This window comes from Carex rostrata, chromosome 12 (assembly GCF_964058835.1).
Source record: "Carex rostrata chromosome 12, lpCarRost1.2, whole genome shotgun sequence".
Lineage (NCBI taxonomy): Eukaryota > Viridiplantae > Streptophyta > Magnoliopsida > Poales > Cyperaceae > Carex > Carex rostrata.
The window spans coordinates 6,098,573-6,119,755 of NC_135929.1; the positions used below are offsets into that span (position 1 = coordinate 6,098,573).

At 33.3% G+C, this 21,183-nt stretch overlaps 2 protein-coding genes across 3 annotated transcripts; one reads left to right on the forward strand and one right to left on the reverse strand.

Moving 5' to 3' along the window:
- Positions 1 to 8,335: 8,335 nt before the first annotated feature.
- Positions 8,336 to 10,467, forward strand: LOC144563042 (acyl transferase 4-like). Its single transcript, XM_078312410.1, has 3 exons — positions 8,336 to 8,344; positions 9,099 to 9,272; positions 9,370 to 10,467. Exons 1-3 carry the CDS (start codon positions 8,336 to 8,338, stop codon positions 10,210 to 10,212), a joined length of 1,026 nt encoding a protein of 341 aa, XP_078168536.1. The 3' UTR covers positions 10,213 to 10,467.
- Positions 10,468 to 11,256: 789 nt separating this feature from the next.
- APG7 (ThiF family protein) lies at positions 11,257 to 20,958 on the reverse strand. 2 transcript variants are annotated; one of them, XM_078312016.1, is made up of 14 exons: positions 20,658 to 20,958; positions 20,063 to 20,277; positions 19,507 to 19,698; positions 18,964 to 19,018; positions 18,797 to 18,891; positions 17,852 to 18,041; positions 17,472 to 17,577; positions 16,831 to 16,975; positions 16,307 to 16,465; positions 15,425 to 15,613; positions 14,312 to 14,476; positions 13,971 to 14,086; positions 13,504 to 13,663; positions 11,257 to 11,600 (listed from the first exon to the last, which is right to left on the reverse strand). In XM_078312016.1, exons 1-14 carry the CDS (start codon positions 20,812 to 20,814, stop codon positions 11,427 to 11,429), a joined length of 2,118 nt encoding a protein of 705 aa, XP_078168142.1. In that variant the 5' UTR covers positions 20,815 to 20,958; the 3' UTR covers positions 11,257 to 11,426. The 2 variants fall into 2 exon arrangements, with proteins under 2 accessions (XP_078168142.1, XP_078168143.1); XM_078312017.1 differs by having other exon boundaries at positions 20,063 to 20,299; positions 20,658 to 20,779.
- Between the last annotated feature and the right edge of the window lie 225 nt (positions 20,959 to 21,183).

The following is a 21,183-nucleotide window of genomic DNA, read 5'->3' on the forward strand; positions in this document are numbered from 1 at the left end:
CAAAATTCAAATGGTCGATCCGAACCGTTCATCTTGTTCTCATATTAACATGTTTTTGGAGACCAAATTTTACATTTTTTGAAAATTTTTTACTATTTTTTTTAGATAGGTAGAAAATCAGTTGATCTAAAAAATTCTGCACCATTCAGATGTTTGATTTTCTACCTATCTAAAAAAATAGCAAAAAATTTCCAAAAAATATAAAATTTGATCTCCAAACACATTAATATGGAGAACAAGATGAACGGTTCGGATCGACCGTTTGGATTTTGAAAACTCGAATTTTGAACCATAACACCGTAGCCCACTATGCAACCCATAGCACCTTAGCCTTACCCTTCTTTTACATAGTTTTACATGGGTTATTTCTTTTTACATAGATTGAGGATGCAAATGGTTGCAGAAAAGCAGCCCAGAATATAGAGAATTATGAATTTACTTCCTATTGGGCTATTTTTGTGAATAAAATTGTTGAGCCTTTCTGTATGATAATTGGGCTGTTATGAAGCTCAACAAGTTGAACAAAAAGTGTGAGCCTCATGTAAAGCAGTCTAAGACTCTAAATGGGTCAATTAATAGACATTTTTTATTCATCGCACAAACATGAAATTATACAGTTGGAGTAGAACTAAGGTGTTCTCAAGTTTAAGACTTCGTAAACTCAATTCTAAAATTTATCGGATTTGCTTCAAATAATAAATATGAACCATTGAATTCCATTTATCTTACAAGTGATGTGTCTATATATAAAAAAAAATTTAATTTTCAAATTAGTGTAGTATAAAGTCAAGCGGTCAAAATTAGAAGGTTTATAAATTAATTTTAGTTCATTCATTTTTTAACGTGTTTTGACCACTTGACTCTAAACTAATTTAATTTCAAAATTTAAAATTCTGCACATCACTTATAAGGTAGATGGATTTCAACAATTCGGATTCGTTATTTGAAACCAATTCGAAAAATTTAGAGTTGAGTTCACAAAGAGGTTTGGTGAACTTAAGAACATCATAGTCCTACTGTTGGTGTAAATTTTCAAAATATTCGGATAGTTAGAAATTAATTAAAATAAATCAAATTGAAATAGAGTTACCCGGATCGTGTACGAAACACTTTCCTTAAGCGTATTCCGTCTCATCGTGCAAGATGGAACCGCAACCAAGATAATCCGGGGTTGTTGCTCCTTAGGCACGCCATGGAAGCAACTGACGATGACTCCGCAGTATCCAGTATAGATCAGATATTATTTAATTTGATTGATACACAATCAAAATGGAGAATAAATCAAAGGAGTTTATTATTTGTGGGAGCAAATCAATTTAGCAAATGGTTTTCATTTCTTTAGGAAATATTGATCAGAGAAGGGAATTCGGAGAGAGTACTAGTGTATCTGATTCCATCCTTTTAGAGATAAGATAGAAGAATATATATCTCAAAAAATTATAACGCATCAGCATTTTTAATTGAAAAGAAAATGAAATGCATCCTTGAGAATGCATTGAAGAGATACAACGGTTGATGGCAATTAATCAATAATAATTGGTCATTAATATCTTAATAAATCACATTTGATCAAAAGGAAATTGAACAGAAACGTATATCAAAATAAAATGAATAATAAAGAGGTCTATTTGACAGGCGCATCTTAGATAAAAAGTTTTAGTTTATTCCCTCAAATTTATAAATATTAAAAATAGAGATTTTAGAAAAATTATTAAAGAGAGAATTTTGAGTTTTTAGAACTCAAGTTCCAACACCTACTCATACAATTATATCTAACCCGCATAAGCTAAAAAGCTAGGAATTTGGATCCCCAAAGTAATTAAATTTTGAGTTTGGATCTAGACCGTCCGATCAGAATCCACACGAACATTGAAGAGACACTGTAAATTTCAATATGGATTGGATTGGTCTGAAATTCTAATTAGACTGTCCGGATCAAATTCAAAATTTGAGTTACTTTAGGATCCGGATCTGGATCCGAAAGCTAGATCTTTCTACAAACCCTGAAATAGCAAACGTTAGCAACACACACATTAGCAAAGACCACCACTGATTTGCATTCGGCAACGGTATTCAAGCACAAAAATCCATACCTAGATAACAAAATTCAAATCTGAACCGGTACCAACATACTGGTATCCAGCTGATATAGACAAAATTAGAGCACACTCAGAGAGGTTTACAACTTATTATTAACACACTTTGAAATGGTTACTTATTTAAAGCACTGAATTCCCCAAGTATGCGATAACTTTGCGCTTCATTCCACCACCAGCGGTACCAACGGTACTGTACCAGTATCATCTATTCCATGTGGTATCACATTGATTGGAGGCACACATTGAATCGGGATCGTATCTATCCTCTGGCATCCATCGACCCAGTCGCAATTCGATTTCTTCTTTTACTATATATTTTACAATAAAATGCTATGAGTATTATAAAATTGACCTACATTCGTATCATAAAAATATTATATAATTGATCTCCATTCATTTTTGTCCTCATAGTTTGAAATATTATCTTTGCCCTGACTTGGCTATAAAAAATTATCTTTGCTCTGACTTGGCTATATAAGAGTATTGTATAAAAAAGTGGTCACATACATGATTCTGTTATCTCATTTGGGAAACGTAATGGATATAGATCAATGTCCCCATGCCAACCTTTGAATTATAAAACATGTCTGGTCAGGAGTTTGTTTCTGCTTAGCAGCCAAATATTTATCTTTATCTTTGATCCATTACCAACTATACATAGAATGAGAAAAATGGCACGACAGAGCCAGTTCCGTCACGGAACGGTACGGCACACGTGTTAGTTACGTGCTATGACTCGCGTGTTCCGTACCGTGACTATCTTTTAAACTTTAACACGGCACAACACGACACGTGAAAGATATAGTCAGCACGTGGTCACGCGAGTCATGTATAATTAGGACCATTAATTAGATATTGATCAAATGATGAATCTTGAATAAGCTAACTTAAATTATGATCAAATAGTTACACGAGTCACATTTGGGCACAACATAACTCACGTGGTGTGACTATTCGTGTGTTGTGACCACCCCTTGACATTTTGATCATGACATATAAAATATTAATTTGATCATGACACGACATGTTTTTTCCACTCTAACGTACATTCACCAATATCTTTCAAGTTCATGGTCTCCCTTTAGAAAGGTGAGAGCTGGGAGAGCTGGTTTTTTGGCCTGTGTTGATGATATTTTACATTAACAAATTATTTGTTTCCATAATCCATCATGGAAGGGGTTATTGAATTTTCACCACCACACTAATTAATAGACAATTATAATTGAATTTATGATTTTTTTTTTTCCATTTGTTAAATTTATGGTTAAAGGGAAATCAGGTGGGGACTTGCAAATATCGGATCAAATGGCACGTTTACCTGAATTCCGGATCCAAAATTATTATTCACCCGTTATTGGATTATACAAATCTTCACACTAGAGAGTTGGGACCCTGTAATATTAATTTGTAGAAAGTTAGCACATTAGTCAATGGAGTGTCATAATTTACTTTGCTTTTTTTTATTTTTTTATTAAAAGCTAGTCTCTTGTCAATTTTCAATATTATCAATGAGCAACAAGTTGAATAAGATTATGCACAATTTGGCATGTCAACCTCAAATTTGTTAAAGTCCCATTAGGAGGAAAAGTTAATTACAAGATAACCTCAGGGAAACATATCCCCTTGATACATTTTTTTTTCTATATAATTAATAAGTTAATCTTTTCGTTCCTCTAATTCCTCTCTTTTTTAAAAAATAAAGAAAAAGGAAGCCGCCCTCTATGGATTTTTTTATATCATTTTTTAACAAAATTAGCACAATCGTACCATCAGTTTTAATTTCGTAAGATGAATATTATTAGTGAAAATACATCGATGAATTATTCTCTATGCATTTATCTAACATTCACCGTTAATTTACTGTGTTATCAATTTAATTTCTTCTCCACTTTCTTTTTCTATTTTTCTCCTCCAAGTTTGAAAGCAGATGCTCATTGGCCAGTATGAATTTACCTGTGTTATACAACATTTTTCCATTGAGAATATGATAATATGTATATTACGAATCGATCTGTACTATATATTCATATTTTTATTTTAAAGTTCAAGCAGTAGATCCGAACAGTTAAAACTGATATCTATATAGAAATGTATTTAGAGACCAAAATTTATATTTTTTTAAAGATATTTGTACTATTTTTGTAGATAGGTAGAAAATCTCTTTGATATAATTTTAAGAGTGAGTCTATGGTACTATGCATATTACGATTTGCTACCGTGCTACGGCTCTATATTAGAGTTTTCAAATTCTAACGGTCGATCCGAACCGTTCATCTTGTTCTCCATATTAATATGTGTTTGGAGACCAAATTTTACATTTTTTGAAATTTTTTTACTATTTTTTTAGATTCATTAAAAATCACTGTTTTTGGATGGTCCAGAATTTTCAGATCAAGTGATTTTCTAAATATCTAAAAAAATAGTAAAAAAATTTCAAAAAATGTAAAATTTGGTCTCCAAACACATATTAATATGGAGAACAAGATGAACGGTTCGGATCGACCGTTAGGATTTGAAAACTCTAATATAGAGCCGTAGCACGGTAACAACCCGTGATATGCATAGTACCATAGCCTCACTCTAATTTTAAACCATCTGAAAATAGCAATTTTTTATCTATCTAAAATATACAAAAAAAATGTAAATTTGATTTTGAAATTCATTTTCATATGAAAATTATATTTAACAGGTCGTATTAACTATTCAAACTTTGAATATAGAGATATAAATTCACATTACAAGGCTAATCCGTAATATATACATTATTATAGTCTCACTCATTCACCTCTGTATGATTGGACATCTGCCCTAACCTTACCCTGAAGTTTGAATTTTTTGTCATCCATATGCAATTGGATTGTTGTCCCACTCTAAAATTAAGTTCTGTCATATTCTATGAAATCTAAATTTCCAACTACGGTCTAATTTTATCTCTATTTTTTGTACTCCAATGTAAATACGTGACGTGAGGAGTTATGATTTGAGTCATGTATTGTATTCAAGTCATATTTCTACATGTCGTGTCTAAATTCAGAAAAACGATTATGTCACGTGAGTCATGACGTGACTAGTTATGTTTGATCACATTTAACTATTTTTTTTATAATTTAAGTTAGTTTATTCAAAATTTAACATTAAAGTAAAAAAAAAGTAATGTATAAAGGAAGAGTAATCAACGATGCATGAGGTCAATCAGTCAAAATAAGCAGAGCGGACTGGACTGAAATAATTTTAAACCATCTGAAAATAAACTAACTTTTTTTTGTAGATAGGTAGAAAATCACTTTGATATAATTTTAAACCATCTGAAAATAGCAATTTTTTATCTATCTAAAATATACAAAAAAAATGTAAATTTGATTTTGAAATTCATTTTCATATGAAAATTATATTTAACAGGTCGTATTAACTATTCAAACTTTGAATATAGAGATATAAATTCACATTACAAGGCTAATCCGTAATATATACATTATTATAGTCTCACTCATTCACCTCTGTATGATTGGACATCTGCCCTAACCTTACCCTGAAGTTTGAATTTTTTGTCATCCATATGCAATTGGATTGTTGTCCCACTCTAAAATTAAGTTCTGTCATATTCTATGAAATCTAAATTTCCAACTACGGTCTAATTTTATCTCTATTTTTTGTACTCCAATGTAAATACGTGACGTGAGGAGTTATGATTTGAGTCATGTATTGTATTCAAGTCATATTTCTACATGTCGTGTCTAAATTCAGAAAGACGATTATGTCACGTGAGTCATGACGTGACTAGTTATGTTTGATCACATTTAACTATTTTTTTTATAATTTAAGTTAGTTTATTCAAAATTTAACATTAAAGTAAAAAAAAAGTAATGTATAAAGGAAGAGTAATCAACGATGCATGAGGTCAATCAGTCAAAATAAGCAGAGCGGACTGGACTGAAATAATTTTAAACCATCTGAAAATAAACTAACTTTTTTTTGTAGATAGGTAGAAAATCACTTTGATATAATTTTAAACCATCTGAAAATAGCAATTTTTTATCTATCTAAAATATACAAAAAAAAATGTAAATTTGATTTTGAAGTTCATTTTCATATGAAAATTATATTTAATAGTTTATATTAACTATTTAAACTTTGAATATAGAGATATAAATTCATATTACAAGGCTGATCCGTAATATATATATTATTATAGTCTCACTCATTCACCTCTGTATGATTGGACATCTGCCCTAACCTTATGTCATCCATATGTATGGATTGCTGTCCCACTCTAAAATTAAGTTCTGTCATATCCTATGAAATCTAAATTTCCAACTACAATATAATTTTATCTCTATTTTTTGTACTCCAATGTAAATGTGTGACGTGATGCGTTATGATTTGAGTCATATATTGTGTTCAAGTTATATTTCTACATGTTGTGTCCAAATTCAGAAAGACGATCATGTCACGTGAGTCATGACGTGACTAGTCACGTTTGATCACATTTGATCACATTTAACTATTTTTTTTATAATTTAAGTTAGTTTATTCAAAATTTAACATTAAAGTCAAGAAAAGTAATGTATAAAGAAAGAGTAATCAACGATGCATGAGGTCAATCAGTCAAAATAAGCAGAGCGGACTGGACTGAAATATTTTTTTCACTCCTGACTCAAATTCTAACTACACCACTGTTCAATAGTTTAGTGTTGTTGGTTTTCTAGTCTTTAGCCCATATTTTGTTTTATAATTGGCTGATTTCATTTTTGGTGATTTTAAAAGTTTCAACTAAACTGAAACCATCATCCCGAATTTTTTATTAATAGAAATAAAATAAATAAAATATTTAAAAAGAACACTACTGTTGAGTTTTTTCGAAAACTAAGTAGACCGGGCCCTGTAAACCCGTCCCACCGGACAGGTCCAATTGACCCGTCCCGGTTAATCGGATTAGCCGTTAACTAACACCTCAAAAAAAAAAAAAAAAAAAAAAATTTCCCGGACGGGTTTAAGCATCCCGTCCCGAGTCTGTTAAAAAAAAAAAAAAAAAAAAAAATTCCGGACGGGTTTAAGCATCCCGTCCCGAGTCTGTTAAAAATAAAAAAAAAAAAATCTGGACGGGTTAAGTAAACCTGTCCAGAATTTGAAATATTGTATTTATATTATATTATTATATTATATTATATTATATTATTATATTATATTATATTATTATATTATATTATTATATTATATTATATTATTATATTATATTATTATATTATATTATATTATATTATATTATATTATTATATTATATTATATTATATTATTATATTCTATTATATTATATTATATTATTATATTATATTATATTATGATTTTATATATATTATATTTTTTTGTTTTTTATATTATATTATTATATTATTATATTATTATATTATGATTTTAAACATTTGAATTAATTTAGTATAAAGTCAATCGGTCAAGATTAAAAGATTAATAAATTAATTTTAGTGCATTTATTTTTTGAACGTTTTCTTACCGCTTGACTTTATACTAAATTAATTTGAACGTTTAAAATTTTCACATGTAGATGCATCACTCGCAAGATAGGCAGGTTCTAACGGTTTGGATTCGTCATTTGAAAACGATTTAATAAGTTTTGGAGTTAAGCTCACCAAACACTTTGGTGAACTTAAGCACAACTAAACTAGTTCTATTCATAATATAATATATATATATAAGTATATTAATATAATAATATAATATAAAAAACAAAAAAATATAATATATATAAAATCATAATATAATATAATATAATAATATAATATAATATAATATAATATAATATAATATAATATAATATAATATAATATAATAATATAATAGAATAGAATATAATAATATAATATAATATAATATAATAATATAATATAATATAATATAATAATATAATATAAATATAATATTTCAAATTCTGGACGGGTTTACTTAACCCGTCCAGATTTTTTTTTTTTTTTTTTAACAGACTCGGGATGGGATGCTTAAACCAGTCCGGAATTTTTTTTTTTTTTTTTTTTTTCCGTGATGTTAGTTGACGGCTAATCCGATTAACCGGGACGGGTCAATTGGACCCGTCCGGTGGGACGGGTTTACAGGACCCGGTCTACTTAGTTTTCGAAAAAACTCAACAGTAGTGTTCTTTTTAAATATTTTATTTATTTTATTTCTATTAATAAAAAATTCTGTCCATCATCAGGTACTCTAAAATGGTTGACGTAAGAAAGCATGTATTTATTCTGGAATCTGTGCCTTTCAGGATTTGAGCCGCTGCATTATGTATGAAATAAAAAATAAAATAAAATAATTTGAGTGGCCAATTGGACTGCTCGGCTAATGTTTTGACGTTCAGTTCAAGGAAATATTCTGGCATGACTTTCATTATTATCATTACAGTTAACTTTTAAGTTTTAAATTTTGAATTATTAAAATTTTTAAAAATAGAGACATGATATATAAAAGATAAAGGTATAAAATGGAGGCATTGAAACATTCTCATATCTTCGTAAAAAAACGAAGTCATCGTTTATACTAGAGGCGGACTAACTATATTAATTAGGAGTGGCAATAAAATAAAAATTAAAAATTTATAATTTGTACAAGTACTTATAGATACTCTTCAGTCCCCCTTAAGAAGTTAGAGTGAGTCTATGATACTAATATAGTAAAAAATTTTAAAAAAATGTAAAATTTGGTCTCCAAACACATATTAATATGGAGAACAAGATGAACGGTTCGGATCGACCGTTAGGATTTGAAAACTCGAATATAGAGCCGTAGCACGGTAACAACCCGTGATATGCATAGTACCATAGACTCACTCAATCTCCCTCTAATATTTCTGAGTTCATTAAATTTGATGCTAGAAATTTATTACTAACAACCGTTGGCAAATATTTATCTCAAACTCAGTATAACTTATGTGCATTCTATGTTAGCTGTTATTAGCTTATAGATTGAGTAATTTAACAGGGTGAGCCTGAGGTTGATTGCACCGGCGAGGGAATCTGGTTTGTCGAAGCGAATGCAAATTGTAGCCTTGAAGAAATAAATTATCTCGAAAGGCCTTTGATGGTGCCAAAGGATCAGCTGCTGCCGCAGGCCCCACCAGAAGCCAGGCTTCAAGATGAAATCCTTATGGTTCAGGTGATTATTTTTATTATTTATTTATTTATCACCCCTTTTTTGTTGCTTGTCTAGTGGACATCCATCTACAAAAGGCAACTATATGTTTAAATTTCAGGTGACTGAATTCACCTGTGGTGGATTCACAGTCGGTATCTGCTCAAGCCACCTGGTTTTTGACGGACTAGGATTCGCGCAATTTTATAAGGCGGTTGGTGACATGGCACGTAACCTTCCTGAGCCAATTGTGAAGCCAGTGTGGTTCCGGGAAAACATACCGGCCCCACCCAAGGTGCCTCATGCCGGGCCCCTTCCATCTTTCACAGTCTTCAATTTTGCCACCTTAGTGGTAGATATCTCCCTTGACAGTATCAGTCGAACTAAAGACCTTTATATGGCCGAGACGGGCAAGAGGAGCTCAACCTTTGAGGTTGTAACCGCCATGATCTTAAAATGTCGTGCACGTGCACTTGATTTGATGCCTGAAGCTGAGGTACGGCTAGGATTTGCTGCTAGCACACGGCATTTGCTCCATGGTTTGTTACCCTCTGTAGAGGGGTATTATGGTAATTGCCTCTACCCGATAGCAGTTGCAAAGTCCACTGAGGAGATCAACAAGGCTCCTCTTGTATCAGTCATTAGTCTAATAAAAGGCGCAAAGGAGGCGCTTTCGACTAAGTTTGTAGATTGGATGTATGGACGTAACGAGTCATACTACAACATGCCATTGGATTATGGAACAATGGTGGTGTCAGACTGGAGTAAGGTTGGGCTCAACGAGATCGATTTCGGGTGGGGCCCACCGAAATATGTTTTTCCATTGAATGATGATCTCGACATCATTGCTTCGGCAATCTATCTAAAACCACCTTTGCCTAAAAATGGTATCAGGCTGATGTTGCGGTGTGTCAAGGAGGAACACTCGGCTGTGTTCTGTGACGAGTTGTTGAAGTTCGCGTAAATGTGCTGTTCATGCATGCATATTATACATATGGAATCAATTAGGCATTTTCCCCCTCATAAATCATAGTTGTTGTTCTGTCATTTGAAGTTTCTTGTGATCACAAACCGTATAGGATATGTGGGATTTTGTTTATATATAGGATTTAATTTGGCAAGTGTGTTTTAATTATTGTGCCGTTATGAGTATCGCTAATTGTAGAATAAAGATTTCCTACTGTTTTTTTGTTTTGTTTTGTTTGTCAGACAAATTAATCCACTTGATACATTTTAATTTAGAAAATAAAAGTATAGCTAATTGGAGAATGCGGTGTGAATGAGTTAATTTATTGGGTCATGACTCATGATTGCCTTTCCAAAGTCCATCTTTCGCCGAAGCGAGATAACAATTACCTCTTTTTATTTTGACTTATATCAGGTTTATACTTCATAGTTGGTGTTTTAGGATTCTTCTGAGATTTTTAGTTGGAATCTTCTAACTAAAATCTTGTAAAATTTTTAGTTTGGATCAAGCTGATTCTTCTAAGATTTTAGTTAGTATATCAGGTTTATGCGATGTGAATCTTCTAAGATTTTTAAGATTCTTATCAGATTTAGGATTCTTCTAAGATAGTAAGAATCATTTTTTTTTTCAGACAGAGGTTATACTAGAAGAACACTAAGTTTTTTTTTTTTTTTTCCTTTCCTTGTCCTTTGCTTACAGCATCAGCAAAATTTAAACCTCAAAAAGATCTAAACGATCTCAAGTTTTAAGTTCCTAAAATCTTTATATCATTCAGGCTGAAATTAAATGTAAATCTAGTCGATCCAATTAAATTTTATTGCTCGCTTAGGCAGATATCGGTATGTCTTTTTTTTCCGGCTTAAATATTAATCAATAATTTTCTAAAATGATAATTCTTCTAAACGCCCCCTTGTGAAAATTAATGCCAACATACTGCTATCATTTACTTTTAAAGTGTTAACCAGTTATTTTCTTCGTGGTGGTGGGGGTGATTTGGAGAGGGGCGGGGTCGAATAAGATATAGGCCATCATTACAACTTTTTAAGTATTGGAGGAGCAAAATAAGAAAATAGTAATTTAAAAATAATTAAGTTTGTTCATCTGATGCTATATTTCAGGGCATCACCCACTACTGAAGAAATAGACAAAATTAATTAATTAATTAATTAACTAACTAATTAACTAAACATCATTCTTTTTCTTTTTGAATATCAGAAATCATCAATTTCGTCCCCGTCAGCTGCATCATCGTCAATCCAATCCAGTTGGCAAGAGCCAACTGAATTCATTAGTTCAGTTAATCCAGTTAGATCCTCTAGATAAGTTGGCTGATTAATCGCTTGCAAAATAAACTCCAATCCTCTTTGCCTATACTCTGTCACAACCTGAGATGAAAAAAGTTCGAATATATTTTACAAGATCTTTTCTCAGGGAGATGGGGAATTGTTATTGTCTGGTACCAAAATGATCAGACCATTCTTGTGATGTAATTATACAAACTAAGAAGGATAACAGTGAGGCTATGGTACAATGCATAGCGCAAATTAGTCTGTACTATGGATTAATATTTTTGTTTCAAAATCCCAATGGTCGATTCAAACTGTTTAACATGGTCTCCATATGAATATGTACTTATAAACCAAATTTTAAATTTTTCTAAATTTTTTACTATTTTTTAAATGGGAAGAAAATCACTTTTTTTTTTTAGATCAAGTGATTTTCTACTCATCTAAAAAAATAGTAAATTAAAAAAAAAATGTAAAATTTGGTTTACAAGTATATATTCATATGGAGACCATGTTAAACAGTTCGGATTGACCGTTAGAACTTTCAAACCGAAAATTTGAGTCCATAGCGCAGGCCAATATGCGTTATGCATAGTACCAACGCCTCAAAGGATAATACACATTGAGAACCATAAAACTATAATAACTACTCGCAAAAATATGTATAGCCAAAAAAGAAGCGGAGAGTTTTCTCCATACATACATTTCCATATACATTTCCATATTACATACCGTAAACAAAAAAATAGAGCTCCCTCCTTGTTGATTGGCTTTGGGCAAAATACTGACATTTTTATTAATATCCAACTTTTTTATATATTTTACCACAAATAACCATGTTTTTGAACTTTTATTAAAAATGCCCAAACCGCAAGAAAATATTGCAGTTTGAGATTTTTTTTTTAGTTTTTTGCAATATAAAAACTCCGTTGCACTATATCTCTTTGAATTTTGAAAAATAAATAAATTATAGTGTAAAGAACATATATTGAATAATCATAGATAATTTCAATGATCTTTGAATAATAAATGGAACCGTAATCCATTAAAAAAATAAGCAAACGCACACAATAATTAGTAAATGCATTTTAAAATAATTATATGGGTAATTCTTGAATAATCTCTTAGGCTTTTGAAAAAAAACTAATACTGGTCATTGTATGTCTACCATTGATAAAAAACTTAAACTGAATTTTTTGAGGCACTAAACTACGTTTTTTTGCAATTCTGATTCCGTCGGGTGCCCGGGGATCACCCCCTGGGCAAGGTTGCGACCGTCTCGTCCCCCTCTTTCTGAATTGGGATCATACACGCAAATCCGACTTTCCTAGCCAAAGTTTTGGCTATTTAAAGTTTTTTTTTTTTTAAAAACAATGCTTCCATGCAAAAACACCAATAACACACTGATGCTTTATGCCCGGCTTAAAGATGGCATAAGTGCATCGATGTTTCATTGCTAAAACATCGATGACGCATCCATACTCTCTAAACGAACATTGATGTTTTGGCAATGAAACATCGATGCACTTCTGCTGTCATCGATGTTTTCTAATAATGTCATGGCTGTTTACATGATAATTGTTATTATCTTTTTCCAAAATTCAAAGAGATATAGTGCAATGGGGTTTTATAGTGCAAAAAACTAAAAATAAAAAATAAAAATACCAAACCGCAATATTTTCTTGCGGTCCGCAAGAAAATAGTGTGGTTTTTAATAAAAGTTCAAAAACTTGGATATTAATAAAAATGTTGGGGCAAAATATGTATTGATTATATTTCACATATTATTTTGGGTTATATAAGATACTTCTAGCAGCCTGTCCGTAGAAAAAGGTATATTGCACAAAAATGGGTACAATATACACGAAGTTGCACCATTTCGGCCATGTTTCCTTTTGGCAAAAAAAATAACATCATTCAAGTCTACAGGACTGAATGATGTTTTCACCATTAGCAGGGTCACACATTAAATTTTCCTATTTAAAAATTGGAAGTAGCTTACAGCTTGTGAACAGGCAGTGCAGCTGTGAGAAGAGTGGCCGAGAAGTGTTAGTTGAGAAGATTGAGAGATAGAACCACGAATTTGGTGAGGCAATATGCCGAGTGGTGCCTCCTCACTGCTACTTACAATAGAACCCGCATTCTCTCCTTTAGCATTTATCCTATAAAAATAGAAAACTCATGAATCAGAATACAACAAGTGTGTTATTTCATAACAGATAAAACCATCATGTTGATAAAACTTCATCAAGTATGAAGCAATAATAGGGGAGTTCAAATTACTAGATGTGGTAAGGCTCTTAGCAATCTGACAAGAGATGGAATATCTTTACGCAATCTGACAAGAGATGGTATATCTTTACATATTTATTTTTCATTATTATATAGATGGCCACAAGGAGTCCAAAGTGTTACACCCCTTCATGACAAATGGAGAAATTGAAAGAAAACAAGAGTATTAAGTTATACCTATGTGGATGATGTAAAAGGCCAACCAGCAACTCGACAGCTAGAGCAGAAGCAATTGGAGCAAGCCCGGGCCGTGTAACCGTGCATTGTTGATCCAATGTGCGGTTAGAGACCGACTAAACCAAATTAAAACATGAATCAAAGAGACAATAATTTATGCTCAACTATACAAGTGCACAACTATACAAGTGCACTGCTTTCAAATAATTTCGTCTTGACCCCCTTTATCTCAAGGGAAACTGTATGTGATTCATTCATTAAAGACAAATTTCAAGTAGATTTTGAGAAGTGCAAAAGTAAGCCTGAAAAGGAAGCTAACAGGAATTATTAAAGATTATTACATCAATTGGAGCAACGACATCATTGCAGAAGTAGCATCCCAATCGTGGACCAGTGGGCTCCACATCAGTTGCAGTGCCACATGGACCTGGAGCAGTTGGCATGGGTCCTGCCCCATGCCGCATCACAAGATAACTATCAAATCCTAGTGCAGCTGTGATAGCTATCTGCGCAGGAACAAATTCCCTCAAAACTGAGAAGTTTCTAACTCAATAATATATATCAAGAGTGAGGCTATGGTACTATGCATAGCGCGTATTGATCCGTACTATGGATCAATATTTTCGTTTTCAAAACTCAAATAGTAAATCTAAACAGTTTAACATAATTTCCATATGAAAATGTACTTGCAAACTAAATTTTACATTTTTTTTTATAATTTTTTAACAATTTTATAGATGGGTAGAAAATCACTACTCTGAATGGTCTAGAATTTTTAGATCAAGTGATTTTCTACCGATCTAAAAAAATAGTATATAAATTTGAGTAGAACTAGGGTGCTCTTAAGTTCACCAAAGTTTTGGTAAGCTTAACTCTAAAACTCATCAAATCGATTTCAAATGACGAATCCGAACCGTTGAAACCCGCCTACCTTACGTGTGATGCATCTACATGTGAAATTTTTAAACATTCAAATTAATTTAGTATAAAGTCAAGCGGTCAAAATTAGAAGGTTAATAAATTAATTTTAGTGCATTCATTTTTGAACGTTTTTTGACCGCTTGACTTTATACTAAATTAATTCGAATGTTTAAAAATTTCACATGTAGATGCATCACACGTAAGGTAGGCAGGTTTCAACGGTTCGGATTGGTCATTTGAAATCGATTTGATGAGTTTTAGAGTTAAGCTCACCAAAACTTTAGTGAGCTTAAGAGCACCCTAGTTCTACTCTATAAATTTTAACAAATATAAAATTTGATTTACAAGTACATTTCTATATGGAGATCATGTTGAACGGTTCTAATCAATTGTTTGGACTTTGTAAATGGAGATATTGATTCATAGTATGGAGCAATAGCATTATGGGCTATGGAGTACCATAGCCTCACTCATATATGAATATAAAATATCCCCACAAACTCCTGCACCATCCCACGTCCTAGAAAAAATACCTTATTTTTATTTGAGCAGATAAGTGTGGGGAGCCACCGGCTCTCTCGCGTATCAGTCAATAAAAAGGTCACATCATGAGACTCAATCAAATCTTCAAGCCGCTTGCATGACTCAAGCACAGTGTCTGTTTCCTTGGCTGAAATAGGATGCCCCGGCATCGGTATTGGCATCACAATTCCCTCCGCTTCCTGTCCCAAAAAGGAGGTCACTTGGAAATGTTACGCAGCAAGTAAAAAAAGGACACATATATACAAGGGCAATGCTGTATCCACCCTTTCAAATACTTCAATACCATACTGCCCCCTTTCTCCTAACTGTCCCACTTTCTTTCAAAAAATGCCTGTACCTTCCATTCCACTTGTCCCAATGCAAAGAAGAAAGAAGAGGTATTTTGTGTATTTTTCACAAAAAATAGCTTTGGCTTGGTCTAACTAACCATTGCCAATAATTCATGAAATAAAACTTACATTTACACCAACACTCTCAAACCAAAACCCCCTGTACAACTTTGAAAAGTCAAACTGATCTGAACTCAATGTGTCTAGACCTGAGATGACCTGACCCAACCTGAATCCCAACAACCCAACAACCCAATACTAATGTGAAGCTGGACAACCCAAAAACCCAATCTGAGCAGACCCGAAATTCAAACATTATCTCAAGCTAGATGACCCAGCTACAAACCGACCCAAACCCAAATCCGATTATAAAAAGGCAAACTGACACAATCCCAACCTGACCTAACATGAGACAACCCGGAACCCGTATCAACCCTAATCTGACCCAATCCAAAACCCAAGCATAACCTAAACACAAATGAACTGAAACCTGACCCAACACAACCCAAACCACCTAATAGCCATCTCTACTCCATAACTCACCACTGCTGGAAATATCTGTTTCAAATTTCTTGCAGCTGCATTAGCCTTGAATTCACCACCATTAAGGCAGTCTTGAAATGTGTAAAGTGATTGCCTCACTGGATTAGACATGGCTACTCTGCCACTATCTACAAGAGTCATTTTTCGAACTCCCCAAGCCTGAATTAGAAAACAAACATTTTATATATCAATGAAAATCACCAAACTATAAAGCTTAACATGGATATCAGTTCCTTCTATTAAGCAGAAATAAATATCTTGGGGTTTGGTATTGCTTTTTTCAGGTCCAGTATCTGCAGGTAACAATGGCTTCTTAGTTTGAGCAACCCCACCCCCCCTGGCAGTCGCAAATTTTTAAATTCACTTTCGTTAAATTGACTGCACAGTTAAGGCTTCACTCAATTAAATTAGGGTTCCAATTTCACATTTGAAGGTATCATGAAGTCTAGTATCAATTAGTAGCAATTAAGCAATGCTATAAGCAGTGAATAAATTTTAAATGTGCAAGGATTTAGAATACTGACCATGAGAATACGTGCAACCTCACAGCCGAGTGTACCAACCCCTAGGAGTAGACATCTTACACTAGACAACATATCTAGATTGAGAGAAGGTAAAGTACGCCATCTCATGAGCTTCAAATTAAGCTCAGCAGCAGAAACAGCCAACCTAGAAACATGACAGAATTTCTACAGTATGATATACATTTCTCTGCTGCTGATTGTTTTTAGCAAAAGTATTACTTCATCGTATTGAGTTTAGAACCAATATTTTACTGCATAGGTTTTACCACTCATTAGTACATTTAATTATTTGTCATTTCTTCAACTCTTCCGGTCATCAATTGCACAACTGAGAGTTATTCAAAGTCAGGATGAATGCATACAAACCATAATTGCATAGTCGAGGTTTAACTAAAGCAAATTAGGAATAAACTGAGGCTAAAAAGCCAAATCCACACCATAAGACTTATGGTATTGTACTGTGAGGGCCAATTACAGGCGTCTATTAATTAGGTTTCATAGTTACTGGCCAAACTTCTTCTATAATTTAAACCTTCATCCTTGTTATGGAATAACAACTGTATGTCCTCACTAAATCACAAACATTGGTGCTGTAATGGCTCCAGAAATAAAGAATAGAAATGGAGGGGGAAAAACTGTACCGTTCAGGATCCAATGATTCTGCAAGGCTTACAAATCGAGGCATGAGCTTTCCTCCTTTCGGTTCCCACCCAATAGCTTTAGGTAGGCATTCTGGCTCTCTCCATGCTAGAATGGAAAACAAATGCTAAAGGTCAACAGTATCAACATAATAAAATAGAAAACAAGGTTTCATCCTCCAAGAACTATGTACAACCAATGTTTTTTTAGCACTCAAGTGCGCAAATAAGCCTCGTTACAACAAAAGTTAATTTCATTAACACATCCCAAACAAGCTAGCATTGAACAAGATGAAACCAGAACATGAAAAAGAATTGTTGTATTACTTGGATAGAAGTCAAAATCGCTGAATAACAAGCTTTAACAAAGAACAGTTTCATACCACTTGGGGGAGAGACCGAGGCTTCACCAACAAGGGAAAGTCTCATGTCAGCTGATCCTTGTTTCTCTCTATAGCAAAAGAAATTTATCTTTTCTACATTCCACCTCAAGCTAATAAATGCGAGGAAGTTTCTAAGTGGCCATCCTGGATTTGTTGGCAGATGGCACGGGTCATAAAACCCAAATAAAACCTACAAGATGGCATTTGATAGGAACTTAATACAATACAAGAATTGGCAGACATAGTTTAAGCATAAAATGTTCAACCAGGAATACTACACAGAGCTCCTCTAAGTTGATTGAGACATCACCTGCTCCTCATTTTCCTAGTTTTTTTTCAAAATTACTAAAATAGCCACCTTTTACCTCATTTATCTAGAGACAAAAAGCAAGAAGGGCCCTTTAATTTTTTTATTTTTATTTCCAGGGAAAAATAGGGTTCCAGATGATGTCCTTTTGTGTGTGTGTGTGTGTGTGTGTGTGTGTGTGATAACAACATGCAAGTTGTTAAATAAATTTCACCTAATAGATTTGAAAAACAATAGATGCTAATACATATAAATGCTTAACAAAAGTGCAGAAGATTATCAAGAAGATATAACACTTGAGTTATCATGATATGTCTGCCTATGCAAGAAACCCAAACTATATAATATACGCCCAGGCAAAATAAGAAGCATCATTTTCTGATATCTAAAATGAGTTGAACTAATCCCATCCTGTCTTTCTAATATTGGGAGAAGTACAAAAGGAGGGGCACTTTGGGCATGTCTTAAGAAATGGGAAAGTAAGTTCATAACGCCATTCTCTAAAAAGAGGACCCTAGATTTGGTTTTTTCTTTCCAAGGGGTTAGTAAGCACCTGATTTTTCATGCATGTGAAGAAAGAAACCTCTATTTACAGAATTATAACTCAAATATTTATAATAATAAAAAAAATTTACAACCTTTTGACCTTCGCTTTTGCAGAGTTCCCAATCTTTCAATGGCCTAAGAATTGCACCAGAATTTGGACTTATACTCACGAGAAAGAATGGTACATCTGTAAATTTACTCAGTTACTTATCTTTAAATTTACTCAGTTACTAAAGAAGAAGAAAAATTAAATATTGACCTGTTGTTACACTTGAATTTCTCCACTCATTGCATGCTGCCGAAAGTGAAATCCCCTGAAGTATCAAATTAAAAGAGTAAATAACATGGTTGTACCCATGTAGTCCCCAATTTACCCCAATCTGCTAATTATTCAACTCAAAACCGATCCGAAACCAAAACAAACCATCAACAATAAACCACAACATGACAAATTGGTCATTCATACAACCAAGTCCCTTTTCTTAACCCAACTTTACCCCCACAATTCTGCAATAAACCCCAAAGTTAGTTAACTGCAGTTGGCGCTTAATTGTGCAACCAACCGTTAATTAAAATTCAACTGGTCCTGAATTGATATCACAGCCAACTTCAATTCACATCATGCATTTATGACAATGAATAATATCTCAATACTGCCAAAATTTTCTCCATAAATGAACTTTAATAGAAACCGGCTGGCTAATGTCAATATCAATATAAACAGTCTAATGAGTTTCAACATTCAAAGTAAAACAAAGGAAACTGATTGAATGAAATCAAACAAAATTGACAATTAAGGAACCTCATCAGAATTGATAGCCTCTGAAGCTGGTTTGAGGTTTAACAGAGTTGCAGGAGGATCAAGAACCAAAGCTGGAAATGCGCACCAGTAATAAAACCCCCATTTTTTAAGATCAGCAAATGATATAATAAGAAATCTTAGAAGCACGGACGGATTCTCCTCTGCTCTCCCTGAGCAAATATCCTCCAAAATCTATTTCAAATCAAAGATTAGAGATTCAATTACAATATTTTTGCTTATCTAGAGCTTCTTCAAGACCTGGAGTGTGGCACAGTGCATTTTTAGAAAAAATAGATTTATGCAACATTTGTTTAACAAATTTGTCATTTTAGTATATATCTAAAGATATTGTAATTGTGCATTAATTAATCCTCAGAAGTGAATTTAGCCTCTCAGACATTATGCAATTAAACATGTCATAACAAAAATAGAGTTTTGGTAGCTGACAAAAATTAATTTCAAAAACTGATTTTAGCTTAGTTTAGATCTTTCACTGAAGTACAATATTCAGAGCTTTAGACAAAAAAAAATCTCTTTAAATCTAAATTCAGCCTACCCTTTTGGCTTCGGCCTTCAGCAAAGACTCTTTGTCTAGGTTACGAAAGCTCTCCAAAGTATTTGTGTTGAGTAGAGTCCCAGGAATTGGGCATTTGTTCCTGTTTCCTCTCACCCGCTCTAATAGAGATTCCGTGTTTGAATCAGATGGCAGAGACTCAGAATGAAGTGCCAAGTAGTTTGACACACTTGAATGAGAGCAGGGAGCATAAAACCCTGTTTTCATAATTCATCAAAGCTAAAATCATTCTTTTTAGCAAATTCAGCAGCCAAATAAGGAGAAGCTTATACATATCAGAGCTGTTTCAATCATGAATTGTTTGACTATATGTGGATGGATCTTGCACAATGGAGAAAACTATTCCAGCTAAATTGTCAGAATTTCTCATAGATGATCAATCTCACACTCAAATTCTCAATCCACTAGCAAAATTCCCTTGATTACCGAGTCATGGAGAACTACGTTAGGATAGTTTTCTAATTTAGAAAAATATCAGGTATCAAACTCAAAAATCCTGAAACAACAATGTTGGAGCATAGTAGAAGGAAAAGTAAAGATAGAATTGACAGAAAAGGAGAGAGGCAACGGTACGGACCTGAGATGGGAATCGGGGATTGATCGGTACGAAGAGTGTCGAGCTTAAGCGCCGAGAGACGGCGCCAGAACCCGTGATCGACTATGCTCTGAAACGGCGCGAACTGGAGGATCCGACCTTCACTTGACGGCGACGGCGAATGAGAGGTATTCGCCATTGAAATCCGACACCGAGAGTTTGCCTTGGCCTTGCTTGATAAAATGCTTCTCTTCTACCTGTCTCGCAATAGTTAATCGGCTCTTTGCTTGTCGTGCTTGCTAGTTGCTTGCTTGTGCGTGCAGCAGCAAACTGTTTATTAATTCAGGTCGGGTTGGTCTATGATTTTTCGAATTTCTATCACCTAAGGTAACTCAAATTTTGAGTTTAGATCCGGACTGTCTAATCTTCTTTGACGCGAATATTAAGGCCCCGTGCGTTTCATACCTGTCCAAATTCTGATCGGATGGTTCAGATTCAAACTTAAAAATTGAGTTACCTCAGAGGATTCTATTCGGTGAAGAGGCGAGCCTTTCTGGTTTTTGCTAGT